At 40.7% G+C, this 25602-nt stretch overlaps 1 protein-coding gene across 1 annotated transcript; it reads right to left on the reverse strand.

Annotated features, from left to right (window-relative positions):
• Positions 1-14338: 14338 nt before the first annotated feature.
• MRPL15 (mitochondrial ribosomal protein L15) lies at positions 14339-25543 on the reverse strand. The gene is made up of 6 exons (XM_009289339.2): positions 25386-25543; positions 22733-22890; positions 19907-20072; positions 19276-19399; positions 17677-18057; positions 14339-16206 (listed from the first exon to the last, which is right to left on the reverse strand). The coding sequence occupies exons 1-5, from the start codon at positions 25482-25484 to the stop codon at positions 17720-17722; spliced, it is 885 nt and encodes a 294-aa protein (XP_009287614.1). The 5' UTR covers positions 25485-25543; the 3' UTR covers positions 14339-16206; positions 17677-17719.
• Positions 25544-25602: the final 59 nt, after the last annotated feature.

Genomic DNA, 25602 nt, shown 5'->3' on the forward strand with positions numbered 1-25602 from the left:
GCATGATTTCTATGAGAGCTCTGACCATTCCCTCTCGGAGGGCTTAACTCAAAGAAATAACATCCGCCTTACCCCACAGTCTGCTAATGATGCACTGGGAGACGAGACCACATTATTCGGCCTCAGCGTACTCACCAAACTTTTAGTGGCAAATAGATGTTCGTGCTGAGGGAAGACTAAATCCATCTGTCAAATACTTCTTCTTTTTTGTGATCAAGGCTGATATTTTCAGTCTCAGTGACCGAATTTCCAGTCAGCCACTATGTACTCAGGAGGAAGAAACCAGTTTGGTTAGCTTTTTTCTGTTTCTCAGCAAGCAGAACGCTGTATTCCATTTCTGTGGACCGTGACATCCCATGGCACATTAAAAGCCTTATTCAAACTGCAAGACAGCCATATTTTACACTCAGCAGGAGGCTCGAGGAAGAAGTATGAGGCCAGGGTTATTCTGACTCCGGACGGCTTGTCAAACTGGGAGCTAGGAACAAAGCTTAGGACATTCTCTGCCAGTTCATGTGATCCTGAAATAAATAAGTAGAAGATTGCCTCAGGAGGGATTTGCTTTATATTATAAGAGACTCTGCATAGAGGAAGGTTTAAATTCAGAAGTAGCTGAACCTGCCCCTGTGCTTTTGTTCTGAGTCTCCATCCATTGTGCAGTATCGCAAAACCTGTGGAAATGTCGAGGACAGCTCTGAAAAAAAACAGGATTTTATTTTCTTGTCTGCACTTGAACAGAGCAATTGAACAGTTAAGATCTCATCTTAGTTCATGGACCAGGTTCGCTGGTATCTGGGAACTCCTTTTCGAACCTGGGCCATGTCTCGTGCTGATCCAGAGTTTTACCTCAAATCTATAAAAAGTACATCAGGTAGTAGGGGAGCTTGAGAAATCCTTTATTAGTCTGCTCAGCATTTTATTCTGATTGACCTTTTCAAAGAGATGATGACAGAAACTGCAAGAATCTCTTCTACCTTCCAAAACAAGAAATTGCATTTATCGAACTCTACCGCAAAAATCTCATACATCACTTGTCACATAAAGGCAGAGTACATTATATTTCCTATGGCTATCCAGTTCTACCATGTTGGAGGGAGGACTTATACATTTCTACATCCCAGGAGATCTTTCTCTTCTTCTCTTCCACAGATGTTTAAGATAAATAGGTATGGAAAAGGCTCTGCAGGGTGGACACTCTCCTTGCTCTGACTTTAGCATGCAAGGCTGGATTTAAGCTGGGCAGAATCTGTTCTTCTGAGTGTGCTGAATGACATGAGTTTCTAGCTGATAGTGCTCATGACTGTATGGTGTAAATTAGAGCTATCATCCATGAGAAATAAAATCATCCAACCTTAGTTGTGCACTTGAGTTTCATAATTAAGAGGCACAGAGGTCAAAGGGGCTTCTTGAGCAATTTAGTTCACCTTATTCCAGAATGCTCCAAGATGTCTTCTTGTCTCCTGAAGCTCAATGCAATTCATAGGGTGCAAGCAGTCAACAAACCTTTCAGTGATTTTTGCCTTTGCACATGACAGAAAGTTTAAGGAGTCTGTTCTTTGTGCCATGCAGGAGAGGAAACCCGTTGATACTGACTCCGACTCCCTGCTTTTACTTGCAAAATTTAATCACAAAACTTCCACTGAAAATTCAAGATAAACTTAGGGGAAAAAGCTTTCATCCAGTGAATGTGTAGGAATGAGGTCTCGGGTTGGAGCTGGACTCATCACTCCATGGATACATCATGGGAGAAAATTAATCCATTGACTTTGGCGGATGACTATTTCCATCAAAAAGGAGCAGAATAAAGTATATGATCCTTTTGATCACTGCACCTACTACACTGGGTACACATATGGAGAAAGATTGAAGACAAACAAAATGGCTCTTGCTTTTGAACATTTTTAAAGTTAGTAAACTCAATCTGGTTTTGTTGTGGGTGGAGAATCTCTTTTGTGAGAGGTCTCCAACACGTCACAGGAGATGTTACATTGTGTTGGGGCATGAGGGGCAAACGGTGATTGTTGTCTGATCTTACATAGGTGGTTTTTCTCCTTCACATTTGTTTTATTTCCTCAGGGCTGTAACCAGAGGAGTTGAGGACAACCACTTTTGAAGCCCTTGCTGTGCTTTCTGGAAGAAAACGGAAACCTTCCCAGAGTCAACAGTGTACTTCCCATCTAACAAGGTATCTGAGAGTAGTAGACTTTAGGAAGGTAGCAGAGTTTATGGAACCACTAGGTTGCCAAAACTCAAAACACAAAATCTTGTCCTTGGCAGAGCTAAATACAAGACAGTCCTTCTCCAATACACTTACGTTGCAATACTATGCAAAAAATTTCCCAAGCTTGAGGAAATCTGAAGGTCTTACTTCACTATACATTCACATCTTTCCTGAATGTGAGGTGAAGAAGAATTAGATGACTCACTAATGGTAAAAGCAAGATAGTTTGCTTTATGCCTTAGCTTAACATTGCCTATTGACAATCAGGAGGTGACACAGCTATAATCCAGAAATATACTGCTCTGTTTTTTTGTGATACGGAGGATCCTGGAATTGGCCACTTTGTGCTTGGGTCCACAGAATGGTGCATTGCTTGATTTTAGGGAGAAAAGGAGAATAGATGCCTTTTCCCCTTTTAGTAGAACACTTAACAGTGCCTCTTGCCACGTTACGAACATGGACTGCACGTCACAAAATTGGTTTCCCATAACACTTTGGTTATAGAAATGAACAGGAAAATGCTGTGTATTTGTATTGTATCTGATTTCCCAAGGCTACTCGTTCCAGTATTTGACTGCTTGGTGCTGCTTTCCCACCTGGAAGACTAAATCTCAGCGTACCTTCAGTTCTTTAATTTGTAAGCAGAGCACTAGAGGAGTAAGTTTACTCCCACCAAACAGTAACTTCATAAGCAGCTCATTGGGGCTGTTTGTGGAGTGATGTAGAATAATGTAATTCTAAACCCCTTGAAAACTGGTCCAAACAGAATCATAGAATAGTTTGGGTTGGAAGGGACCTTTAAAGGTCATCTAGTCCAACCCCCAAACATATTATGCTTAATGAATACTTTCTATCACCATTTAAATCTATTAAGAGAAAGAAGAAGTATCTTTACAAGAGGCCTTTGCTTATTGTTTTGTTAGTACTTCTTTTCCTGACCATCTTCAAGGGTTCACCACCACTTCATTATTTCAGTGTAATGGGAATATTCATCTTACCATTTCTGACTTACAGATATCCTCAAAGATTGCAGTTTTTAACACCAGGAAATGTAAAGGTAATAGAGTAGCGGCTTTCCCATTTACTAACCATTATCTTTCAAAACTCTCCTTTCCTTCCCCCCAAAGTTGTTGCCTCATTACTCTCCATGCATGACTGAAAGCGTTAAAAGCTTTCATGACCAATTAATTACAAAAAGACGTCTGGGGACATTTCCCATCGGTTTAAACAGCACTCTCTGTTTTGGTGCAAAGCACATTTTGAAGTATTCCTGCTTCCGAACGCCCCTGAGATTTTTCCTCCCAAATTAGAGGCTTTTAATCTCAATACCTGACCCAGAAATGGAGCTAACCAGCTCGCCCCGGCGCTCGGGAGCGGTACACGCCTCCGGGCCGGGGTGGCCGGGGTAAGATCTCCCCCCAGCGGCCGCTACACTGCTGGCCTTCTTCCAAGTTTTTCCACGTTAATTTGGGGAAAAAAAACCCAAACCAATCCTCCCCACACTTCAGCCTTAATTGTCTTTTTTTGTAAGGCGGTAGGGGTGACGGGTGTACCTCCCTCTCTGTAACTCCGTATGCATCCTCCTGCTGATAGCGACCGATACTGCCGTACTCGCAAAGCTCTGCAGGTTACCACTGCCACCGGCAAAACTATTCCAAGTGTATTTCATGCAAATTCAGTTTCATAAGTTGAATTTTTGCACACTACTTTGTTCCAGCTTTGTACCTGTCTCCACTTACTTACACTCTGCATTTTTTTTTCACTTGCCACTCCTGAACAGGCGAGACGGATTTTGTTGAGCAGTGTCAGAAAGAAATACACGTATCAACCGCCTTATTCACCGATGGCACAAAACCCACAGGGCTGAAAAACACAGCCCAAGGCTGGAGACCCCCTCCTTACCCCCGGCCGTTCACCACCCATGCCTTTGCAGCCGCAGGAGGCAGCCCACTCTGCCCCCAGCCCTCGCAGGGCAGCCGGCTGCCCCACCTCGTCAGTGCTGTTGTTTTAGCAATAAGCATATTTTGGTGGCTAAATCCCCTTGGGAGATGCCGGGAAGCACGAGCCAACCTCTCCTTGAGCAGCGAAACACACGTCGGCTCTGCTGGCCCCATGCGTAGCTGGGTTACCTCCTCATGTCCCGCTCAGTCACGCAGGCAGGTGCATTCTCCCAGTTCCAGCCAGGGCAGAAAAGGAGCTGGTTCCTCTCCCAAAGAAAACTAGTAGCAAAAAAAGAGACATTTTTTTAGGTAATTTGAAAATGGTCCACATCTGCAAAACAAGTTTATGCAAAACATTTTTTTTTTTTTGTCTGAGTAACCAATAAAAGTCACCGCCAAGTCACGCATGGCATAAATTAGGAAAATGGGGAAAGTTCATCTCAGAAAAATATTAGGTAATTATCTTGTTAATTAAAATCTTCCCCTAGGCTAATAGCAACTTCCAATATTTTTTATTCTCTGTACTGTTTGTGCTTTACATCTACCCGTTTCTGACACTGATCAACAAAACCTGTCTCCCTTGTTTATGAGTAGCAAGTGAAAAAAATGCAGAGAGTAAGTGGAGACAAAACTGGAACAAAGCAGCACAAAAAAAATTCAACTTACTGAGCTGAATTTGTATTAAATGCACTTGGAATAGTTTTGAAAGTTTTAGACCTGTTGATGTGAAAGCAGAAGTTATAATTCTTCTAACCTTAAAGGGCTGTCAACTTTGTATAAATCACACCACAACTGAAAGGGTTGTTCTTACTACTGTTACAAGCAGTATTAAGACTCCTGCAACTGAAAAGTATTTTGGGGAAAAATGTTTCTATTTCACTTTTGACAGGATATTTTGTGGATTTGATTTCATTGTTTCCCTCTCCAGTCAGTAGCTTTGTGAGCATCTTTCAAACAGCACCACGGGCATGAGATACATGCCCTCACCCAGGGGTTATGAGCAGCACCCCTGCCGAAGCCTGGCTTCCCTAGCTGAAGCCTTGGAGCTACGTTTGCTGGTGCCTGATGAGAAGAATTCACATTTAAGCCCACGTGGGGACACGTGAGCCTCCTCTTCCAGTCCGGCTTGTCTTCACGGGGCTTGTGGGACCTTTCTCTCTTGGACACTTCCACTCCTCTGTCAAGCAGGGCTGAAACTGTTCAAAACATTTCAAAAGGGAAATGTGCTGAGGGAGGCAAATGGGTACACAGGCAGGCAAGCGCGTGCTGTTGCACACCACTTCTTTCCTTAGGAAACCTTCCATGCTACCTATGGAAGAAGGGGCTATGCCGGCATCGCCAGCTCTTGCTCGCTCTGTGCCTCCCAAACTTTGTGACCAATGGACTACTACCAGCCTTCCAGAAATACTATAGACTATCATGCATCCAGGTCAAAGTTTTACTTGAAAACTCTGTAAGGATTATTTACAGGGATTACCTATTTTCAGCCACCTGCAGTTTGACAAAATCAGTAGTTTAGGTGCACTATGCTTTTTACCGAAACAAATTAATAGCCAGGGAGTAGCTTGCTGATTGGATTTTTATTATCAGTTAAGGGGTAACAAACAACAGTATTTTCATGGTAAGTAAGGGATATTGGCGTAGATTCGTTTTCAGGTTGGATGTGGAAAAAACCAAAGAAGATATGTAATCTAATGGATCCAAACAAATTAGTAGAGAGGGGTTAATCAGAACAGAAATGTGCCATGAGTCAGGATGACCTGTGTCCTCTGGGACCCTCAGACATGTCTTTCATGTGGTCAGAGACTTTAGCATCTTAGGAAGGATGGCACAGGAGAGGTTGAAATGGGCAAAGAGAAGAGAGAAAACATTTGAATCCCAGGAAAACTAAATAGCCTTTGAAGTTTCTTCCATGTCATAACAACTTCTTCATTCATCTGAGACCTTTATGTTCTCCCTTTGACCTCTTTCTTTTGGTAAGCGTTTTCTGTTCATGTTAATCATTTTAACAAATTGTGTAAACATACAAAAAGAAATTGTCATTTTTCAGTGAGGACAAAAGTTCCATCATTATTTAAATGACACTATACTGTATAGCTTAATGCATGAGCCTATACTCACCAAGATGTCTTTATTTGGACTAGTTGATAAGCTTTTACAGGAAAATGGAATTAGGAATTTTCAAAAATCCCTGTTTCAAAAAGAAGTCAATAACACTCTAAGCAGAAATGATCACGAACAGTTGACTTCTGAAAAAGAATATTAGTGGATAGAGATACAAAAACAGCATTTCAGTGTAGAATCATGCATTTCCCAGTGGTTTTCGGTAAAAAAACCCCCAACAAACAAACAACCTCAACAGTGTAAAATCTTCTACCTAAGGTTTCATCAGTTGGTATTTTTAGAACACAGCTGTGTAAAATTCAAGTGAATGTGCAGTGGGGAGACATCCTGAGTCACGAGCAGAACAACTAAGACCAAACATGTACATTTAGCTTTAACTTTCATTTAACTTTAACTTTGGCTGTGACTGAAATTAGGAAAAACCTCTGTACTTCATATTTGCAAGTGTATGATGAATCCAGTTGCATTATGAATAAAATACAGGTAAAATCCAAGTGAATTGGTAGAAAAGCTTGTAATATAAAAAGGAAGTATATGTATAAGTGGCCTGACTCCTTGGATAGTCAGAAGTACCACTAAAGCTCTTGGGATTTTGGATACAATACAATCAGAAGAAAAGCCACAGAGCTGCATGACTTATTTGTTGCTTCCTACAACACCGCATGCAAAATTCCGACAAAGGCACATGAGTCTGAAAGATCAGTCTCTTCTTTAGTATGATGGTAGTTGGTCGTATGAGCAGGCAGAGCTAGGCCAGTGACTGTCCTGGCTGGGTTTGCCATTATTCAAAGAAAGGAAATGTAATTCTTCCCGCATTACCAGGTGGCAGTGGATAGCAGGAGCCTTGCAGGCGAGCTCTGTCAGAGGAGAAAAAACTCCTCCAAAACCCCTTGCTAGAGCAGGAGGCAGGTCAACCCTTCGGCTCCCAACCCATCCGCAAAGCAGTTCAACCCAGTGATCCGGGGCAGGGAGACACACAAGCTGCTCCCCATCCAGGTCACGGCGCTGGAGAGGAGGACGCGGCAGCACCTGCCTGGGTCACAGGGCTCTCCGTGTGCCGTCATCTCCAGGCTGGGACATTGCTGGAGGACTGTAGTCACCACACGAGGGAGGTTTCAGGGGGAGTTTTGAGCGCGGGGGGCTGCTCTGAGTGATTTCCCCTGGCTATGCCTGCACGTGTTCCCATGTCTGCACTGCTGGAGCTCCATACCACACGTTATTTTGGAGCAGACGTATGGACCCAGCTCTACCCTAGGGCACCTGCTACTTGGGTGCTACTGCTACCAGCGTTAAGTAGAGCAGCACAGGACTGACCAAGAGTACACAGGTTGCCTGAGGCTCTGAGTAGGTTTTCCAGAAGTGACATCTACCTGTCCATGGAGACGGAGCCGTAATAGATGCCCTGCTTTATTCCCCATAGACACAAGAAGCTACTTTGATACTGGAGAGCTTTATTTTTCGCCACGACGCTGCTTTGAACAAAGGCAGGAATCCCACACTTGTGGTCTGAAATAATGAAAATAATTGGCTTAGTCTGACCGATTAACAAAACTCCCATTACCTCAAAAAAAAACCAAAAAAGAAAAAGAAGGGGAATCATTATATACTGCATTCCTTATAAACTCAGAGATCACATTCAAGGCCTTCAGGGTCCCCAATATTTAGCTTTCAAAATGAAGAATTTGAAGTCTCTTTATTACTTATACCTGGTCAAATTCACATTTACCTGTCCTGTGACTCTTGTTCATAACTGATCATTAGCTTTTCAGTGTAAATGAAATTAAATTTAGAAGTCAGTTTTTGTGAATTTTTAAAATAATTATTCAAATTGACTATGCAAATGAACTATCCTTTAACCATGTTTGTGAGCTCCTTTTGGAGAGACACCAAGGACGGCTGCAAACACGAGTGAGAAAACACAGTTTTCCCTTCAGACAAACGTTTCTGAGCAACAGTTTTGAGACACTCACCAAATTGCACCGTCAGTTTTTCAGAGAAGGAAAAGAACTGCGTTGTATATGTGTGTTTGGGCAGTTTTGCTGTTCTCATTCCTAGTGCCACGGCACCGTGAGGGGGCAGCAGGGCAGGGGCTGGCAGCCTGTCCCACCGCTCCAACCAAGAGCAGCGCAGCCGGGGCACCAGGGCAGCCCCAGGCATCGGGTACCTCCCTGGGGATGGCAACAGGACACTGGCCGGTGGGTCAGGCAGGGATGGTCAGGCTTGGTGGTGCCCTTGCAGCCCTGGAACAAAAGCCGTGAAAGCTGTGATGATGGAAAAAAAATAGGCCACGATGATGTGGACGACTCTGCATAAAAAAAAAATGAGTTTCGTGTACACAATGTCAGAGCACCTGAATCCTAGCCTTACGGAAAGACGATGGCTATATGGAGGCTCGTATTGCTCAGAGACTGGAATCTGCTGCCTTTGATGGAGATTTTTGCCTCAGGAATTTGTTAGCCCTCTCTCCAGAGGCACATCCTATCAGAGACGGTTAGCAGATGAAAAATCAGTGGTTTTTAAAATTACAGAACCTTTATTTTTTCATGGGCTAATTAGAAACATGTCACAGATACAGAACCTGAGCCATACGTAAAGTTCTGAGTCAGATATAAAAGATTATCTGAAGGAAAAAAAGCCTGCCTTTTCCGTTCAACAACACAGGGCTTGTGCAAGTTCCTAGTTATTTCATTCAGGAAGAATCAAAGTTTCCTTTCAGCCACAGAAAAACATTGAGCTCTAACTCTTTGTGTAGCCAAACACAGTGCTAGTAGCAAAGAGTCATGCTGTATCAACCAAAATGTTTTTTTTCCAATATTTCAAGAAACATTTAAATGACAAAAGACATTTAAAGGACAAAAAAATTTCTCCAGTCCCAAGGACTGCTCCGAGAAGGCTTCTTCAGGGCTTCAGTACAGGGTTTCATGTGAAACCCATTAATGTGGGGAACCATTGAGAACCTCTGCGGTCTGCTTTTGGAGTCAATGATTGTTCTTCCAAGGAGAAGACTGCTTTGGTTCACATTGAGGAGGCTGTTTCCCCAGATTTATATGGCTACTCCTATTAGTAAAGGTCACACACAATTCTCAGCAGTATGTTATACTTTTGAAATGTTATTCTAGATAGCCAAAGAAAAATCAGAAGCATTCTGGAATGCTTTTAGCTAGGTTTAGCTAGGTCTTTTAGCTAGGTTTTACTCTTCCTCTTTAATACGCAGTTTGCTAAGGCACAGTACTCAAAAAGTATTTCCAGCAGGATCTGCAATGATGATGGAACAGGTAGCGCTTTCCAGGTGGCAGCGTCATTGTAAGATGCTACCCCTGGTCAGCAGACATCAGTAGACAGAAAACTGTGCAACTCAGAGAATATCCCATTATGTTTGATTTTGGATTCTTTAAAACAGGATGAGCAAAGAGAATCCAAACAGCAAGGTCAGCCATGATTTTATTAAGGAAAAACCACAAAAGGACCATATTCTGAACTCGCCGCTGATTGCTCTCAGCCGTCTGTGTCAGTTTGCTCAGAGCAGCTGCAATGCACAGCTCCCAGGAGACTACATGCAAAACCTTCATGGCTCCAATATTAAGCTTGAACAAGCTTTCAAGCTACCTTAACTTCATCTTTAGAAGAGTACACTAGAAACACTGAAAACAAAGGCCAAAAGCGATGATGAAATAAATGAACCATTCGCTTTGAAGTTTAAACCTTCCAGACTTAGAAAAGAGTGAATAGTCATTGAACCAGACTTCAGTGAATTCCCATAGGAATAAATGCGTCTGGTCACTAGGTGTCAGCCTTGCCTGTACCAGAAGGACACTGGACCTTCTCCCTGTCCCAGGGAGCAGATGCAACTCTCAGCACTACAAATGATCACAGCAGTCTTGTAATTTGGGGAAAGGAGCAGAGGAGGATGTTGCTTGTGTGGGATGCTTATGTACCTATAATGTAAATAAATATGTAAATATTTGTTACCCTCAAGTTTGGATGCTGGAAAGAACAGCATGTTTCTTTCATGCCCAGGAGACGTGACTGGAAGTCAACTGCAGAGACAGCAGAGGAGTTATGCTCTCAAACAATGAATAAATCAGCAGGGTATAAGCAATGAATCAGTAACTGTTTTGCAAGCCTCACAATATTTACTGTTTATCCTAAAGCACCAGTTCCTGGAATAATGCCATCACATGAAAATGCTGGCTCCCACTTCTTAAATTTGCTTCTAGCCTTGCTGGATACAGGAACAATGCTTGGAAACAAGATCCCTGCAGGGCTGAAAACTCTAAAGGACAACAAAGAAAACCTAAAATGTATTCTTTAAATGATTTCTTGAATACTTACAGTTCATAACAGTACAGTCAGCAAAAACAAAGAGTAATAAAACACGCAGCGGAGTGTCAGTGGTGTTTGCAGAATACTCCTACGTTTCTCATTTTGGAATCTCTTCAGATGGAGGCTTTCATACCTTGATTCTCATGTTCCCAAGTCTGCACAGACTATTACTAGTTGGCCCTATTTCACTAGGGCCAACTACAGTACCCTAGCTGCATGTCATTGCCCATAGTGGCCTGCTGCCATTGCAGTTTCCTAATATGCTGCAAGCAAAGTCATCCAGCTCAGCTGAGAGCAACAGTTCGAACTGGGAAAACATGCACTTTTCACGAGATGCAGCAAAAATGGCTTGACAGCTTTTCACCCTCCATTTTCTTCTTAGGTTCTCTTAATGGGCAGATAAGCTTTTCCACAATAAATAAAGACAAAATCATAGCACCCCAGTGCTTCAATTCCCTCAGATACATACAAATGAGTGCAGAAAAACTGAACCAGGTAGAATTTTGCAACACATTCACATCCTCGCTACGGTAATTCATTTCATGATCATTCCACAGTAAACACCTGTCTTCAGTGATGAACCTGGAAGGGCTGGAGCCTTCCAACAACAAAGTCACAATTAGCTCAGACATTTCACAAGTCCTAGAAGTCAGGGCGGCAGCAATGTCAAGCCAGCCAAGCCCAACATAAAACCAGTAGAATAATATTTTGACTGGAACAGTCTCAAGCCTAGTACATGGCCCATACTCAGACTGCCTGCTGTGGTGATTAGTGCGATTGCCTTGCCAAAAAAACAAATCAACCTAAAAACCAACCCACCCACCCCCCAAAAAAACCACACAAAAAAAACAAACAAAAAAGAAGGGATAAATGATTGCCTATACACTAAAAAAACCAAACGCGTCTATGAGGTTTCAGGGACCCAGAAATCACTGAAAACAGGAGAAATGGCAAGTCAAAATCTGTAGAAGGATCAGTCCCAAATCTGTCTTTTATACACACACCAGAATTCATCACAGCAGTTGTAGGGCGGACCCTAAGAGACACACTGGACTGCATGTTCTCAGAGAGCAGCGAGACAACATCTGTGTTTAAGCCTTTCAGTCACCTTCTCTGACCATTACAAGCACCACTGGCTGAAGGAGGCACCTCAGAGGGACATTATCCTCCTCTCCCATTTTTTCTCATTTGCAAGTTCAGGCGACTTTAATTTCCATGCTTTGCTTACAGAGGAAATGCATACATTAGAGCTGGCACAAACATCAGCAATGTATTACACGAGGGCCAGAGAAGGTAGGTAGACAAATTTTGAATGGCAATACCAGTGCAGAGCTGTGAACTGGGAGTCAACCACCTTGAAAGAGTCAGAGCCTTCTAGGTGAGAATGTCACCAATTCCTGTATCCTGGAAAAGCTGTGCTCTCCAATAGCTGTAAAATAACACGGATCATCTAATTGCCAGCATTTCACCTCCTGTGGCACCAAGATGTCCTCTGACTTGTTTTTTATTAAATTAGCACGCTTATTTTCAAAGACAAACACAACCTAGTACATCAAACTTCATAAGTTGCCAGTGCTGAGCTAGGCAATCCACACTGGCAGCTTGTGATCCACAAGGAGATCTTCCCACCATTAACTTCAAGCATCTTGGGTCACTGAAAACACAGAGTGGGATTCAGTTCCAGATACTTATGTTTTAGGTGTACACAGGTGCACTATATGTTAAAACCACTGTCACAGTCAGTGGAGCCTAGGGCGCAATTTAGTTGCTCAGGTGTCTGCTTCAGGCTAAACACAGTGATTCTCCAGGCTCCACTGACTGTATCAGATTTCTGCTGACGGTGAAATGAGCTTAAACAATTGTCTACATGTGAGCAGTGTAAATTTAGACTTGCATTAATTTTGAAATTAAGACAATATCTCACTATACTAAATTTATAGGGAACTTGGATTGCAACTTTTGAAGCTCTGAACCACAGCTACGTTCAACAGAGTAAAGAAAGCATCTCCCTTGTCAGATATTAAGAGTGAATTTATTTTCTTCATTTAAGGTACTCCACATTGGGAGCAAGGCAAACTACAGTAGCATCACAAAAAAATCCATAGAGAACTAGTTTATTGTAAATTTACATATCAACTTATATTTCATAGACTGCTCTATGTACACAAACCTCTAGCTGCCATTACCTGCCCAAGGAATAACAACAAAAACATAAACATCAAGCAATGGCAGACTTTCAGGCTAATTTGCCCTTATTTATAGATTAGAGAGCAGGCAGGACAATCCCATCATGAAACTAGAACGAACCTTACAGATGCTGGGTTTCCAAAAGTGCAAGGAGAGACTGATTTGGGCATCGATGCATTGAACGCAAAATTGCCTATCCATCAAGACTCGTATCTGATGTGTGTAATTCTGAGTTAAGTGCGCAGACACCCTTCTAGGAGTGTTCCTTGACTCTGAATAAACTCTGAATCCATCGCTCAAAGGCCCCTCCAACTCGGTCGGCGTGTGTCTTGGAATCTACGAGGTTAACAAGTAAACAACATCGCCGTTGACATTTTTAACAACAAAAGCAACACCAGTCCAGGAAACTCAAGCCACGAAAAACCCCCTCGTATAAACAGATGCAGGAATGATCAACACTTTTCCTGCTCCAGAGGCACATAAAACAACCAGATTTTCAAACCCAGAGTGGGCCAGACAGGATGACACTGTGAGAATGATTGAGCCCTGTAGTTCCCACCACTACAACGGGAGAAGTGAGAAGAGACCTCGGGAAGATGCAGATGCAACAGAGGGAATATTAACCAAAGGAGACAGAATAGATCTGAGGATATTTTGCTTCTACTGAGAAACCAGTAATTCTTTAGACAATGCCATATCTTTCTGCTACAAAAGACCAAGATGGGCCACCTGGGCTATGACATGAAGGAGCTTAAAAAGTTCGTAATTTTCCTCTAATGGGTAAGAATTCTGTCACACCAGGACTTCTAACTACATCTTTTCATAGACTAAACCATAACACAATAAACTAAAGTACAGGCTGCGAGTTATGTAAAACTATTCCCATCTGATCACCAATCAAGAAATTTTAATAAGTCTGGGTACGGAATATTAAACTGGCCATTTTGAACAGACACAGCATCTTTCTTATTTTAGATATATGTAAATCTAACACTTAAATATTTAAAATACAAACCTCGTGCAACAATTTCAAATTAAAGACAAATTTCTACAGAACTTGTGAGTGTTCAACAGTGCAAAATTAGCTTTGCCTTAGCATTTTAAATTTTAGCAATAAAATAGAAAATATTAAAATAGCAATGGGAAGCTATCTTCATAATTGATCACTTTTATATGACTTCCTGGAGCACTAACATCAATTATGCTCGTATGTCAAAACAATGTTGGCACGCTGCCAGCGAAGATTCAGATCAGGGCCACTGATTTATTCATTTATTCCTTTTTGGAAACCAGTGAATGGTACAGTCAACTTCTGGGTGTTAAACACGAATACTATACTATGAAGTATAATGAATGAAAAGCCAGCGTGTCTTTGTTGGACATACAAGTAAAAGGGAAAATGCATTTCTTGTAACTTGCTTCATTTCGAGTCTGCAGTCAGCCACCTGTAAGTATAGTATTGACCGGCTGCTGTTAGCAGAGTCTATCTCATAAGAAATAGGTGATTTCTAATTATCAAGGTATGATATAACAAAGCATGTACTCGTTCAGAGGCCTTTATTTTGATTTCATTCTCACATATGTAACCAGTTTTATCAAGCAACCATTCAAAAGTATGATGTTGTTGATAAAAATTGACACGGCTTTCAGTATTTCATGGCACAAATAACGTTTCTTTTCCTCAGCCACTTGATAGTGCTTTTCCGGTTACAGCAGATCGGGTGCTTCTTGCTGTGTAATACATTGTTGCATATGAAAAACCCCTATCAAAACAGGATATCCAAGGCAATCATTTATCTTATGAACATGAAAGCATGGTACATATTCCCAAGTAAAGGGAATGGCCTCAGACGCCAGTGCTGGCTTAGAGTCTTGCATCGGTGAGCCTGACCCTCGTATAAACAACAGTCCATTGGGAGACTGTTTCTTACGGATTTATTAGAAACCTTGTCGATAACTTACTTGTGCTTTTGATAATTCTGTATTTGGTTGCCAGGAGGCTTGTGTTCCTGATGAGATAAAATGAACAGGAAATCCTCTATAGCCTTGTCACTTTTTTCACTAGTAAATAAAAATCAGAACAACCGTTACAAAATACTAGCTGCTGTAAACAGAAGAGAGAAAAAAAGACAAGTGTTGCGTATTTTAAATAAAGCAACATACAGCCCTTTTTGCCCTCTCCAATTATAAGATGATAAAAGATCACCTTTATAAAGTAGAATGACCGGATTTTGTGGAACGTGGCTGTTTTGGCTCCAAGGTATTTGTAGCGTTATAGTATCAGAGCCATTGTAGCGTTAGTATCAGAGCCAGGATACAGCTGCCTTGTGACTAAGACGTCGTTCACTGAATAAGTGCTATCCAATCCCTCGACGTCACCAGACATCTGTTTCCTGTTTTCATTCTTTCTTTCACTGTTATCATTTTATCCAAGTTACCCTTTCACCTGAAAACCATTTAGAAGCCTACAGAAACCAGCGCGTGCACGCGCGTGTATATCAAAGAAATTGATTTAGGAAAAAAATTGCTGAGAGCAATTTGTTCATTTTAATACAAAAAGCAGGAGTGGAAACAAAGTTGCCTTCCCCCCTCTTCTCCTCCCAAAAATACACAATGATACATAAACACTTTTGTCTTCTGGTCTTCACTAATATGACTAACTTCCTTCTTTGCTTCCAGTTAAGTAGCTTTCCTGTTGAGTACCACCACCTCCACAAAATACAATTGTGAATTGATTCATAAAAACAGAAACATTATGGCACAAATAAGGGAAGGCAATAAATACTCTTCCCCCGCCTCCAACTCCTTCCCAAATGGAGGCAGTAGTATTGTAATAACAAAAAGAAAAAAAAAAAAAAAAAAAAGGAATGTTTTTCTGCTTGTCATTTAAGTTTCCAAACCAACAATCATCAGGATGCAGAACAGGATACATCTAGAGCGAGAAAGTTATTTACTTCACATTCAAGTTAACACCAGCTATACTTTTTTTGGCACACGGTATTATTCTTAATGTGCCAAAAAAGTGTTGTGCACCTTATAAAATATGAATGTTAACACAACTAAGAACAAATTCCTGCTATTCACAATCCAATTTTATATTGGTGTTGTTTTGCTATGTTTCACCTATACTTAAACCACAAATCAGGAGAACGACCATTACTGATAGCATCCAACACAAATGAACAACGGACAACAGAAGCTGAAGAGCAAGTTGTCAAAAATGAGTGACTTTCCACTGTTAATCTCTGGATTTCAGATTATTTAATCAGCATGAGAATAAAAGACTTGTTTTATTTTGTCTTGTGATTACAGAAGCTCATATTAATTGACAAGGCAGTTTGTTGAGTGAAGCAAGAATCTGGGCTGGTTGACAAACACCAGCAAAAAAATTCATCCGCTTCTTGTTACCCTCTGAAAGAAAAGGAAGATATTTTAATTTTTTTTTTTTTTTTTTCTCCCCCCCTTGAGGCAGGCAAGTGAAATATAGGTGTTATACAGGAGAAACAGGAGATTCTGGCACTCAGAGGGCTTCCCCTACGAGATGGGATGGTTTGGCAGCTACAGGAAACTGTAAGTAGCATTTCCAAAGGCACATGAAAATTGGAAAGCAAGACTTATTCTTGTGTTCTGGTCTTCCAGACTGTTTCCTAATAACCAAATTATCCCTATTTTAAAGCCAAATTCAGCTTCCATTAAAGCTCATGTAATTCTGAAGCATCTCATTAACTTCTGAGGAGTCAAATCAAGTTCTGACAGATTAACTTAGTCTCCTCTCTCATCTTTCAATTTACTGCCTGGTTCATCATACCCTAATGCCCAATCCTAAGCTTCCGTATGGAACCTAGAATATTTCTGCATAGTAATAGTATGGTATTCTGGAGAGACTGATGACACAAACATTTGTTGGAAAATATTTTTCAAGATTGTAGCAAGTTGGTTTGATTAAAATACTGTTTCCCATAAAAATAATTTGTTCCTAACTTTTCACAACATCTCAATTCACTTGTCCACTGTCACATATGCAATCTGCGATCAAGCTGAAAACTCAATCCTAATTGTCTACTTTGTCCATCACATCCCCATCCTTCACAATCTACTGTCGCTGTCTAATAGTCATTGACTCTGGATTCTGCTATGCATTTTTATTAATGCCACTACATTTGTGTCTGGACAAGTTTTAAATTCTGTTTGAATAAAACCCATTGATTTAAAATAGCTTTTCTTTTCTTTTAAATTTAGATAGAAAGTTCTTTTAAACTGCACACCCTGTCTTCCTCAATTCCATCTGAAGGAATAAGACAAAAATCGAGACCTCTCAAGCTCTAGAACTACTGATAGCAGTGACAAAACCCAAAACATTGCTATGGAATTGAAGAGGTTAATGAATTCTTCTGTACTTTGTTATTTCTGGTTGTTTTTCATTTTCCCCATCCAAAAATAGATGGTCTACCTCTTAGAGGTATTCAAGACACCATTTTCTAAAACATAAAATATAATGCTATGTAATATGATTGTAAAACTATTACTAGTTTTGTATAGCTATGTTTCTGATGTTAAATTGGGGGGGGGGAATACAAGCTAATTATTAAGTCAAGTTACTCTTTGGAATCATCCTCTGAAATAAATGCAACATTGAAACACTTTGTCCGAAAACATAACTGGCAAATCATTGCAAGAGAAAGTGTCTGAACACACACTTTATGTCAGACTCTACACTGTTTCCAAATGTTAAGACTTTTCATACACTGTATTATGACAATAAAAAAGTTGAGCTACACCAGAAGATTACATAAACAAAAATTTAATGTTTTGTCTAGTATAACAGAAGTCTTAAAAAAACCCCAAAACAACAAACACCACTTCGTATCCATTATTTCATACCCAGATGTTTCCTGTACACCTGCAGTTGTCTCCAGTCCTGAATTCATGAGCTATAGTATTTTAACAGCCTCTCATCAGTTGGTTTTAGAATTTTCTTGTCTGCCATGTTTACGATCCATCCTGGAGCAAGACCAAAAAATATCTGTCTAGGATCCTTGCGTGCGCTTAACATTGTGAAGAGTTCATCCTTAGTTATGTCTGGTAAGACATAACCATATTTCTTGGCAAGTTCAAGCCTGGCTTCTGCAACCTTAGATGGATCTGCCAGGTACCCACGATTCCTGGCATCTGTGTAGTAACGGACTAGCTCTTCCGGTGGAAGCATTCGCTTTGGAATAGGCTGGCCACGCAGAAAAAATACTACTGGCTTACATAAAATTTCTGTGGGCAAACATGAGAGAAAATTAGATACTATGCTTTATAATACATATTTAAAGACATTAAATGACACCTTCTTATTTAGTATTTTGTGCTAAATAAATTATTAAACTCTTATTAAAAAGTATCAAGCAAAAAACCAGATCTTAAGAATATTCTTGTTCAGAGTAAGATAGTGTTTAACAAGTTTCACTTAACCAAACAACTATGTTTTAGCTGATTATTTATAGTGACAATCTGGATGAATCATTACTTCTGATACATTTAGGATGCCTACTTTGGAAAGACACAATAACTAAGCTAGAAGATGCCATTTATTTAAAGGATTTTTTTCCAGTTTAGAAGCAATGCATTTGCATGGCTATTTACACAGTGTACCGACAAATGTCAAATTTAGTGTTTCTGTAAGTATTTTAAATAAAAAAAAATCAATGGCATGTGCACCTATTTAGTCATTTGTGAGACTATCCTCTCCTCCTCAAGTTTTACTGAATTTGGCAAATTACATTCCAGATCCTTTTAACCTTAATATTTTTCCAATCCAGAAAATAATCAAAAAAGAACTTTTATCACTCCAGGGTAACACATTTTGCACACGAAAAATGCCTATTCCTCTTGTTCTCAGCCTCATTCACACATGAAAGCTCCATTATTGTCAATAAAAACCGTATGAATGAATGTTAGGCAGGATGCAGCCTCAAGCAAAGCAAAGCCTCATTCTTCAGTGAAAGTGTTCTGAAAACAATAGCCATTTTGACTGGAACGATTCTGAGCTTCTGTAACTTAGTTATTTCCTCACTTTAACTAGAAAAGTATTTTAAATTAAAAATACAAACATCCACAGTGTTTTTTAAATCTAATTTTTTTCCTGAATTGTCTTAGTTTATTAAACACATGAGAAAGTTAGAAGACAAAAATTCAAAGGAACAATCTTCTATCAGTTCCTCTATTTACAAAGCTACTTTGATATCTTTAACTGGCTGATTGGTAAGTGACTACTAACACTGGTAGGGCTAAACAGATGAACGGTTAAAAAAGCAAAACTGAGGATCATTACAGTTCAACATTTGTATAACAATGTGTTGTTGAAGCTTTTAGAATAGAAGTTGTTGATGATTTTCCAGTAAGAACTAAGTTTGAAGCTTTGATTTGGATCATTTAATCTTTGCACATCTGGGGGCGAGGGGGAGGGGGAAGTCTGAAATGGAAAGAAATTCTTACCCAAACTCCTTGGATCATAGAACGATGTTGTCACAACACCTCCATTTTTTTCTATGGTTGCAATTGCCAATTCAGATGCCCTCTGCACTTCAATATTTACTTTTGCTGAAAAGATATCAGCACCCTGTAAATTGCAACACATATTAGAGTAACATTAAAATGAGTATTTTAGGACATACATTACTTCTTCTCTGCAAAGTTGTTAAGAAACATTAAATCCCACAAAATATTGTGATTTGTCTGTTCCCTGCACCAAGACGGGTAACCAAATTGCCCTCACTCAAGTCACCTGGATTGAATGAAAAAAGTTTGCCTGTCCAAAATATTCATACATTTCTTTCAGTGCATTCTAGTCTTCTGTTCTAAAATACGAGTTCAACCTCTTGTTATGTGCTCCTTAACTATTATTTTTGTAGGCTCTCAGGTCGTAAAACATCATCCTGGGTTTTTTTTTTGCTAACACACAGTGCCCTCTAGTGGATTTATTATCACAAAAATTTCACAGCAAGCCGATTTAGAAAAGCAAAGATGCTTCCAAAACATGGGAAGGACAATCTGACAGCCTGGCATGGAAAAACCGAAACCCCAAGGCTTTACACTGCCTGAAGTAATAAGTGTCTGGTATGCATACCTCCTCCACCAGCTGGACACCATAATCCCTTTTGAGAGGTTGCACTGTTACACCTCTGGCATTAGTGAGCTGTGTTAAGTCAATTGGTTGCGTGGGGTCAACTCTACCCAAATCAATCAGGTACTGCAGCCTCTGAAGACTGAGCGGTTGATACTGACGTCTGAGGCTGGGGAGAGGAAAACAAAAAAACCCAGACAAAACAATTAGAAAATTACAAAATTAAAGCTTTAATAGGAACTGGTCAACTGAGATACACCACACTGTATTCCATTTTCTACCTACTCCTAAAACTACCAAGTAAATGTTTAAAACACAGCCATCCATAAGCCAAAATTTTAAGTTTAATTTAATGCAAATGCAAGCCCTACTTACAGCCCAAGACTCCCATTATTTATGCCTTCGGGTTTGCTCACACACCCCCACCTCCAATATGATATTAATCATTTTGCTGTTGCCGAGCTCAATTTACTCCAGAACACCTCTCTACCTGCTGACTGGTTTAAGGAAGAAAAAAAAGATGAAGAAATTTAAGTGTCAGCATTTCTTGGTCAGCCAACAAGATTCTAAATAACGACCATCTTCAAAGTGAATCCAGCTTGGTAGCTTCACTGATACATTTAGAAAATCTGACAAAAAAAAAATACACAGTCAAAAGCAAATATATCCTCCCCTCCTATACAAATTTAGTCAAAGACTATCAGCCAAACCCTGTACGTTCTCCTGCACAGCTTGCCTATATTCAACAAGATTTTTTAGTCCATTACCACTGTACCTGACATCTCACAAGTACTGAATGGAATCTTCCTCAAAATATCACCAAGTGAGAGAAATATTGAGAAAATATGCATTAACCCATACCCCAAAGGAAACTGTAATATTTTGTCAATAGCCATCAGCTTCAGCAGAATCCACTTTTGCATTTTATGAAGTTCTAACTTTACTATACAAACCAATCCTTAGAATAGTTTTCCCGATCCCAGTGTCTACACCTACTGCATACCATTTATGCTGACGCTCAAAACTTTCTCATACAATCAGTTTAACCACTGCTATTGGAAACCTGTCGGTGGTAGCAGAAAAACTGAGCAGCTTATCTTTGTTACTGGCAAGCTAAGACAGACAAGACAAGCAGCAGAATCTGCACTGTCAGACAGTTCCTAACAGAGCAAAAGTTCAAAAAGTAGAGGAACACCACTGCAGTCAGAAAGAAGAGTGAGGTGAAGATAAACAGGCAGAGACATTGTTCAGCATGCTCCCATCCTGCCACAACAGTCTCTCTCAAGTGCATTTACAATGTTCACCGGAAAAACATTTACAATAGCCTGGCATTGAAATTTTGCCAACAACATTGAAAAGACATTACAGAGTACTTTTTTTTGTTTCCACATGCTGTCAGATGCGGTTAAAAACAGCAAGACCCTATTAATTTCTTGTCACTGCAGAAACTTGGATTTTTGCTGTTGGTTATTCATGAACTTGTGACCACTGTTAACATAAGAAGCTCAGTGCCTGCATTCTGCAGCACTTCCTTTGTGGGATTGCGGATCTACACTGTGTCTTCACCTATCAAAAGTGCTTCTCATTTACTCTTATAATAAGTTAAGGAAACAGGAGGAAATTACAGTACTTGGAAGTATAGTTTGAATCACACTTCAAAACTAAGACGACTGACAGAGAAAACCTTTGATAATCAGGACAGGTCTGTAGGTTATACTGCATGCATAAAGAATGGAAATATAAAAATGCACAGCTATTTGATGAAGTTATAACAGCAAATGAAACATAAAATCAAACAGTAAGTTTAACAATTCACAAATAAATTCACATAAGTCCTTTCATTCTTGAACTGCCTGCTAGGTGTGGCACGTTTTTGTTCCTACTGCCTATAACAACTTCTGTACCCATACAATGCTTTCGTGACCGTACCTAAAAGCAACAAAATGGTTAGTGACCAAGGTAACATACATGCCATCTTAGGAAACAAAAACAGCTTTAAACAACAACAAAAAACCAAACAAAAAAAAAAGTGTAACTGTCAATATAGTGAAGGAAATGAATAAAACACTGGCATACAGATCTCCAGCTAAGAACAATGACTGGTTAAAAGAATCATTTTAAACATTAAAAAGCTGAAAGAAGGACATGGCACAAACAAGCACCATGTGAAAAGGGGACAGAAGCGTCAAACAAGGCAGAACGTCTGAGGAGAACAATCGTGAAAGATGACTTAATGGCTTCATCCAATAGATTTGATCTTAAGAGCTTGTTAAGATCCTAGGTGGAACAGAGGGCGTGCAGACAGACAAAGACTGCAGTGTTGTGGGGCTAAAAAAGTAGAGTCATGAAGAGAAGCAGAATTGTTTGGCTAGCAGCAGATCAGAGCTTCAGGTGAATAAAGCAAAGAGAAATAACAAAGCAAGGCTTTGGATTCCACTTCCATGCCTAACATCCTCACTCGAGTCAATGGGACTGTTCCCAGTCAGTTCAATAGGTTATCTGCTGTGCAGACAGGCAAAGGGGGAAACAAGCATGTACAGAGGAGCGGTCTGTGAGGAGAAACGCATTCAGCTGTAGGAGGAAGGGTAACCTGCTACATACGGGGGATTATGCAAAGGAAAGGGCAAATAAGCAGAGCTGTAAACCAACAGAAAATAAATGAATTCATTAAAAAAATCTCACAAGAAACGGGAGATTCTGCTGGTAAGTAAGCTAACAATCTGAGAGGAATGTCTCATTTTCAGTTAGGCCTGTTTTGGTTAGGGTTCAGGAGAAAGGTCAAGAAAAGCAGACAATGATTAATTTCTGAGTAAATGTGAAGAAACTTACCTATGTCCCTCATTAAACCCGTATTTTGGTATGGCCAAGTAAAATGGAGTTTGACCACCCTCAAAGCCTAATCGGGGGCGATTTCCTCTTTGTCTCTCTCCTTTGTGACCTCGACCACACTTCCTACCTCCATATCTTCCACGGCCACGTCTTCTCTCCTTGAAAACAATCAATGATACATTTAGTCAACTACTTTGGAGATAAGTATCTATAAAACATAAGATTTCAGAGACGTAAACAACTGAGCAAAATGCTGATCCTTGAGGAAAAATTAAGAGATAGCTCTTTTCTACGGGGAAAAATAGTCAGAAAAGCAGTTAATGCGATTTTTGCAGAGCACAGCTCTAGGCAGGCACCACAAATAGTCTGAAAGTTTACACGAACACACATTGCAATAAAAGGAATACTGGTATTTAATCCTACCTCTTACACCCTGCACTCTCCAAGTTAGAGAATTTTTCTGAATTAGCTATTGATATTTCCTCCTATTTCATGAGGAAGTGGCTCAGTGCTCAGAAGTTTCTGAACACTGACAATGAAAAAAGAAATTAAAAAAAAGAAAAAAAAAATCAGTTCTACTTCAAGGGGCAGGGGGACAGACTATATACGCTATGCACACATATAATTCTTTTCACGGACTCAGACTTTCTAAAGGGCCTGCAACTGTTGCAATTTCTACTGACTACAAATCAAAAGAGAAGATTGTATTTTAAACCTTTATTGTTTTTTAAATTAATACTGTGATACTAAGCTATTAGTTTCCTGAGCACTTTAAATTAGCATTGCAGCCATAAGTAGCAGTTCAGCAATCTCCTTGTACTCACCTCCTATTTGTGCCAGCAGAAGCACTTGCACAGCTAAATGGTGAACGGCATTAAGGAGATAAGCAAAGGTAAAACCTTTTTTTTTTTTTCTTTTTAAATTTAAAATCCAGGTCAGTTGCACCATTCAGTACAATTCATGGGTATGAAAATATCTATAGGATTACAAAGCAGGCAGTAAGCAAGGGTGGAAATGAGCAGCTAGGAGTGACTGCTATTAAATGAAGCGGTGCCAGCTCACTCTGACCTAATAAAGTTTTCTGTGTTGGGCAACTTCATTTAATTCATATACTGAAGAATTTGCAGCACTAAGGCTCACTTTGATTTTTTCACGCTTTGTCAGGGATAAGACAGAGCCGCAGGCTTCAGAATCTCACTGCCGTGCTGCACGGGGTAGAGTTCACTGTTCAGCTCCAAGAGGCACGATCACATCTGTGCATCGCTTTGATGGATCCATTTGACCTCACAAAGTTTTTCCCATTTAAGCTAACACTCACTGGAGTGTGAACGCCTGTGGAAGGAGCAACGTCATGTTGCTAACTAGTCTCATATCTGCACAACACAATTCACACATTTGCTATTTTCCATTGTGTTCCTCAATGTGAATCAGTCAGGCTGGGAGACATGTAAAGCAACACATTCTAAACAGTATTTGTACTGCTTATAAGCTAACTTTGGTTAAGTCACAGCACGGCCATTGTTGGATCAATAATAATGTAAATAATTCATTATTAAAGGGACTACAGTAAGCCTCTTCAATTTCTTGGGTTTTGTATTCAACACTCAGATAACCAGACTTCAAGCACCCCTAATCCTACAAATCCCTCTATACAGTTAGACTGCAGCACAGAATGTTGAGTAAAACTCAGGTCTGAAGACTGCTCATTACATCATGGTACTTGATTATTAGCCTAACACCGCAAAGACATAACATTTGATGTTTTATGCTCTTTATTGTGTCTGTAAGTTTTCCAAAGTTATGGAGCACTTAATGTGCACTGAAATATTAGTAGAAAAGTCAGAACGGACATACATCAGAAAAAAATGCACTAATATATTTGAAACATCATCTGACCTAAGATGCACGGCTGACCTGTCTTAATACTAAACAGTATAGAGTTCAAGTGCAGTTTTATGCCAGACTAGAGTATCCCTGCCACCAAAGGAAGCTGACTTGTCCCCAGCCCACACGCTATGCTTCTTTACTCGCAGCGCCTCTTGTGCTGCCAAAAGCAGTTGTGTAGCTCTGCGTTGGACAAGTCAGGGAATTAAACTAGATGAAAACTCATTTTTGTCTAACTAGTTTTCAGCTGGTTTAGTTCCCTGCTCTGGCTCACAGCACAACCTCTAGCAGCAGTACAAAATATGCAGTGGGTGTGAGCACCTGGGGGCAAACAGAGGACACAGATGGCCCACCCTTTCTGGCAGTTGCCCGTACACACACCAGATTACACGGTGACTTTAGTTAATACAAATACACCGACATCATCTGGTCACAAATGGAATGTAATCAGCCCGCCCCCCACCAACAGCCCTGAGGTTTAGCTAGGGTCACTCATCAGCCAGTTTTCTGTGGGGATAGCCATGCATACAAGACATGCAAAGGGCAAGAACAGGGCCAACGCACACAACACTGTCACCCATTCCTCTGCCTTCCCACGCCTATTCCGGCCAGACCGCTCTCCTGGGCCTCGCCGCAGACTCCCCAGAGGCTTTCTGACAGCCCTCGAGGCAAACGCCACCGGGGCCGGGCGTGCCCGCTGCCGAGGCAGAGTCCTGCCGCCGGAGGGAAAGCATGCCCGCGACCCACCCGACAAGCTGCAGGAACTCACCCGCTTTTTGGAGCCTGGGCTGGGCCTTAGGTTGGCCAGAGAGACCCTGGGCAGCGACCGCAGCAGCTCCAGGGCCTTGCTCCCACCATTCCCGCTCATGTCCGCTCACCTCCCAAGGACGGCAGCGACGCTCTCCTGCGCGAGTTGCTTTACGGCAGGACCGTAAACCGCGCCTCCCGCCGCTTCCCAACAGTGTCGCGGAGCCTGCCCCGCACAC

The sequence above is a fragment of the Aptenodytes forsteri genome, unplaced genomic scaffold (assembly GCF_000699145.1).
Source record: "Aptenodytes forsteri isolate BGI_AS27 unplaced genomic scaffold, ASM69914v1 Scaffold139, whole genome shotgun sequence".
Classification (NCBI taxonomy): Eukaryota; Metazoa; Chordata; class Aves; order Sphenisciformes; family Spheniscidae; genus Aptenodytes; species Aptenodytes forsteri.

What these genes read in the sequence shown, in the direction of transcription:
- MRPL15 (XM_009289339.2), bottom strand. Translation starts at nt 25,484, where the DNA reads ATGAGCGGGAATGGTGGGAGCAAGGCCCTGGAGCTGCTGCGGTCGCTG. An exon ending in GGGTTTAATGAGGGACATAG is followed by an intron (nt 20,073 to 22,732) that starts GTAAGTTTCTTC and finishes TCCTCTCCCCAG; the next exon opens with CCTCAGACGTCAGTATCAAC. An exon ending in GTGTCCAGCTGGTGGAGGAG is followed by an intron (nt 19,400 to 19,906) that starts GTATGCATACCA and finishes TGCAATTTACAG; the next exon opens with GGTGCTGATATCTTTTCAGC.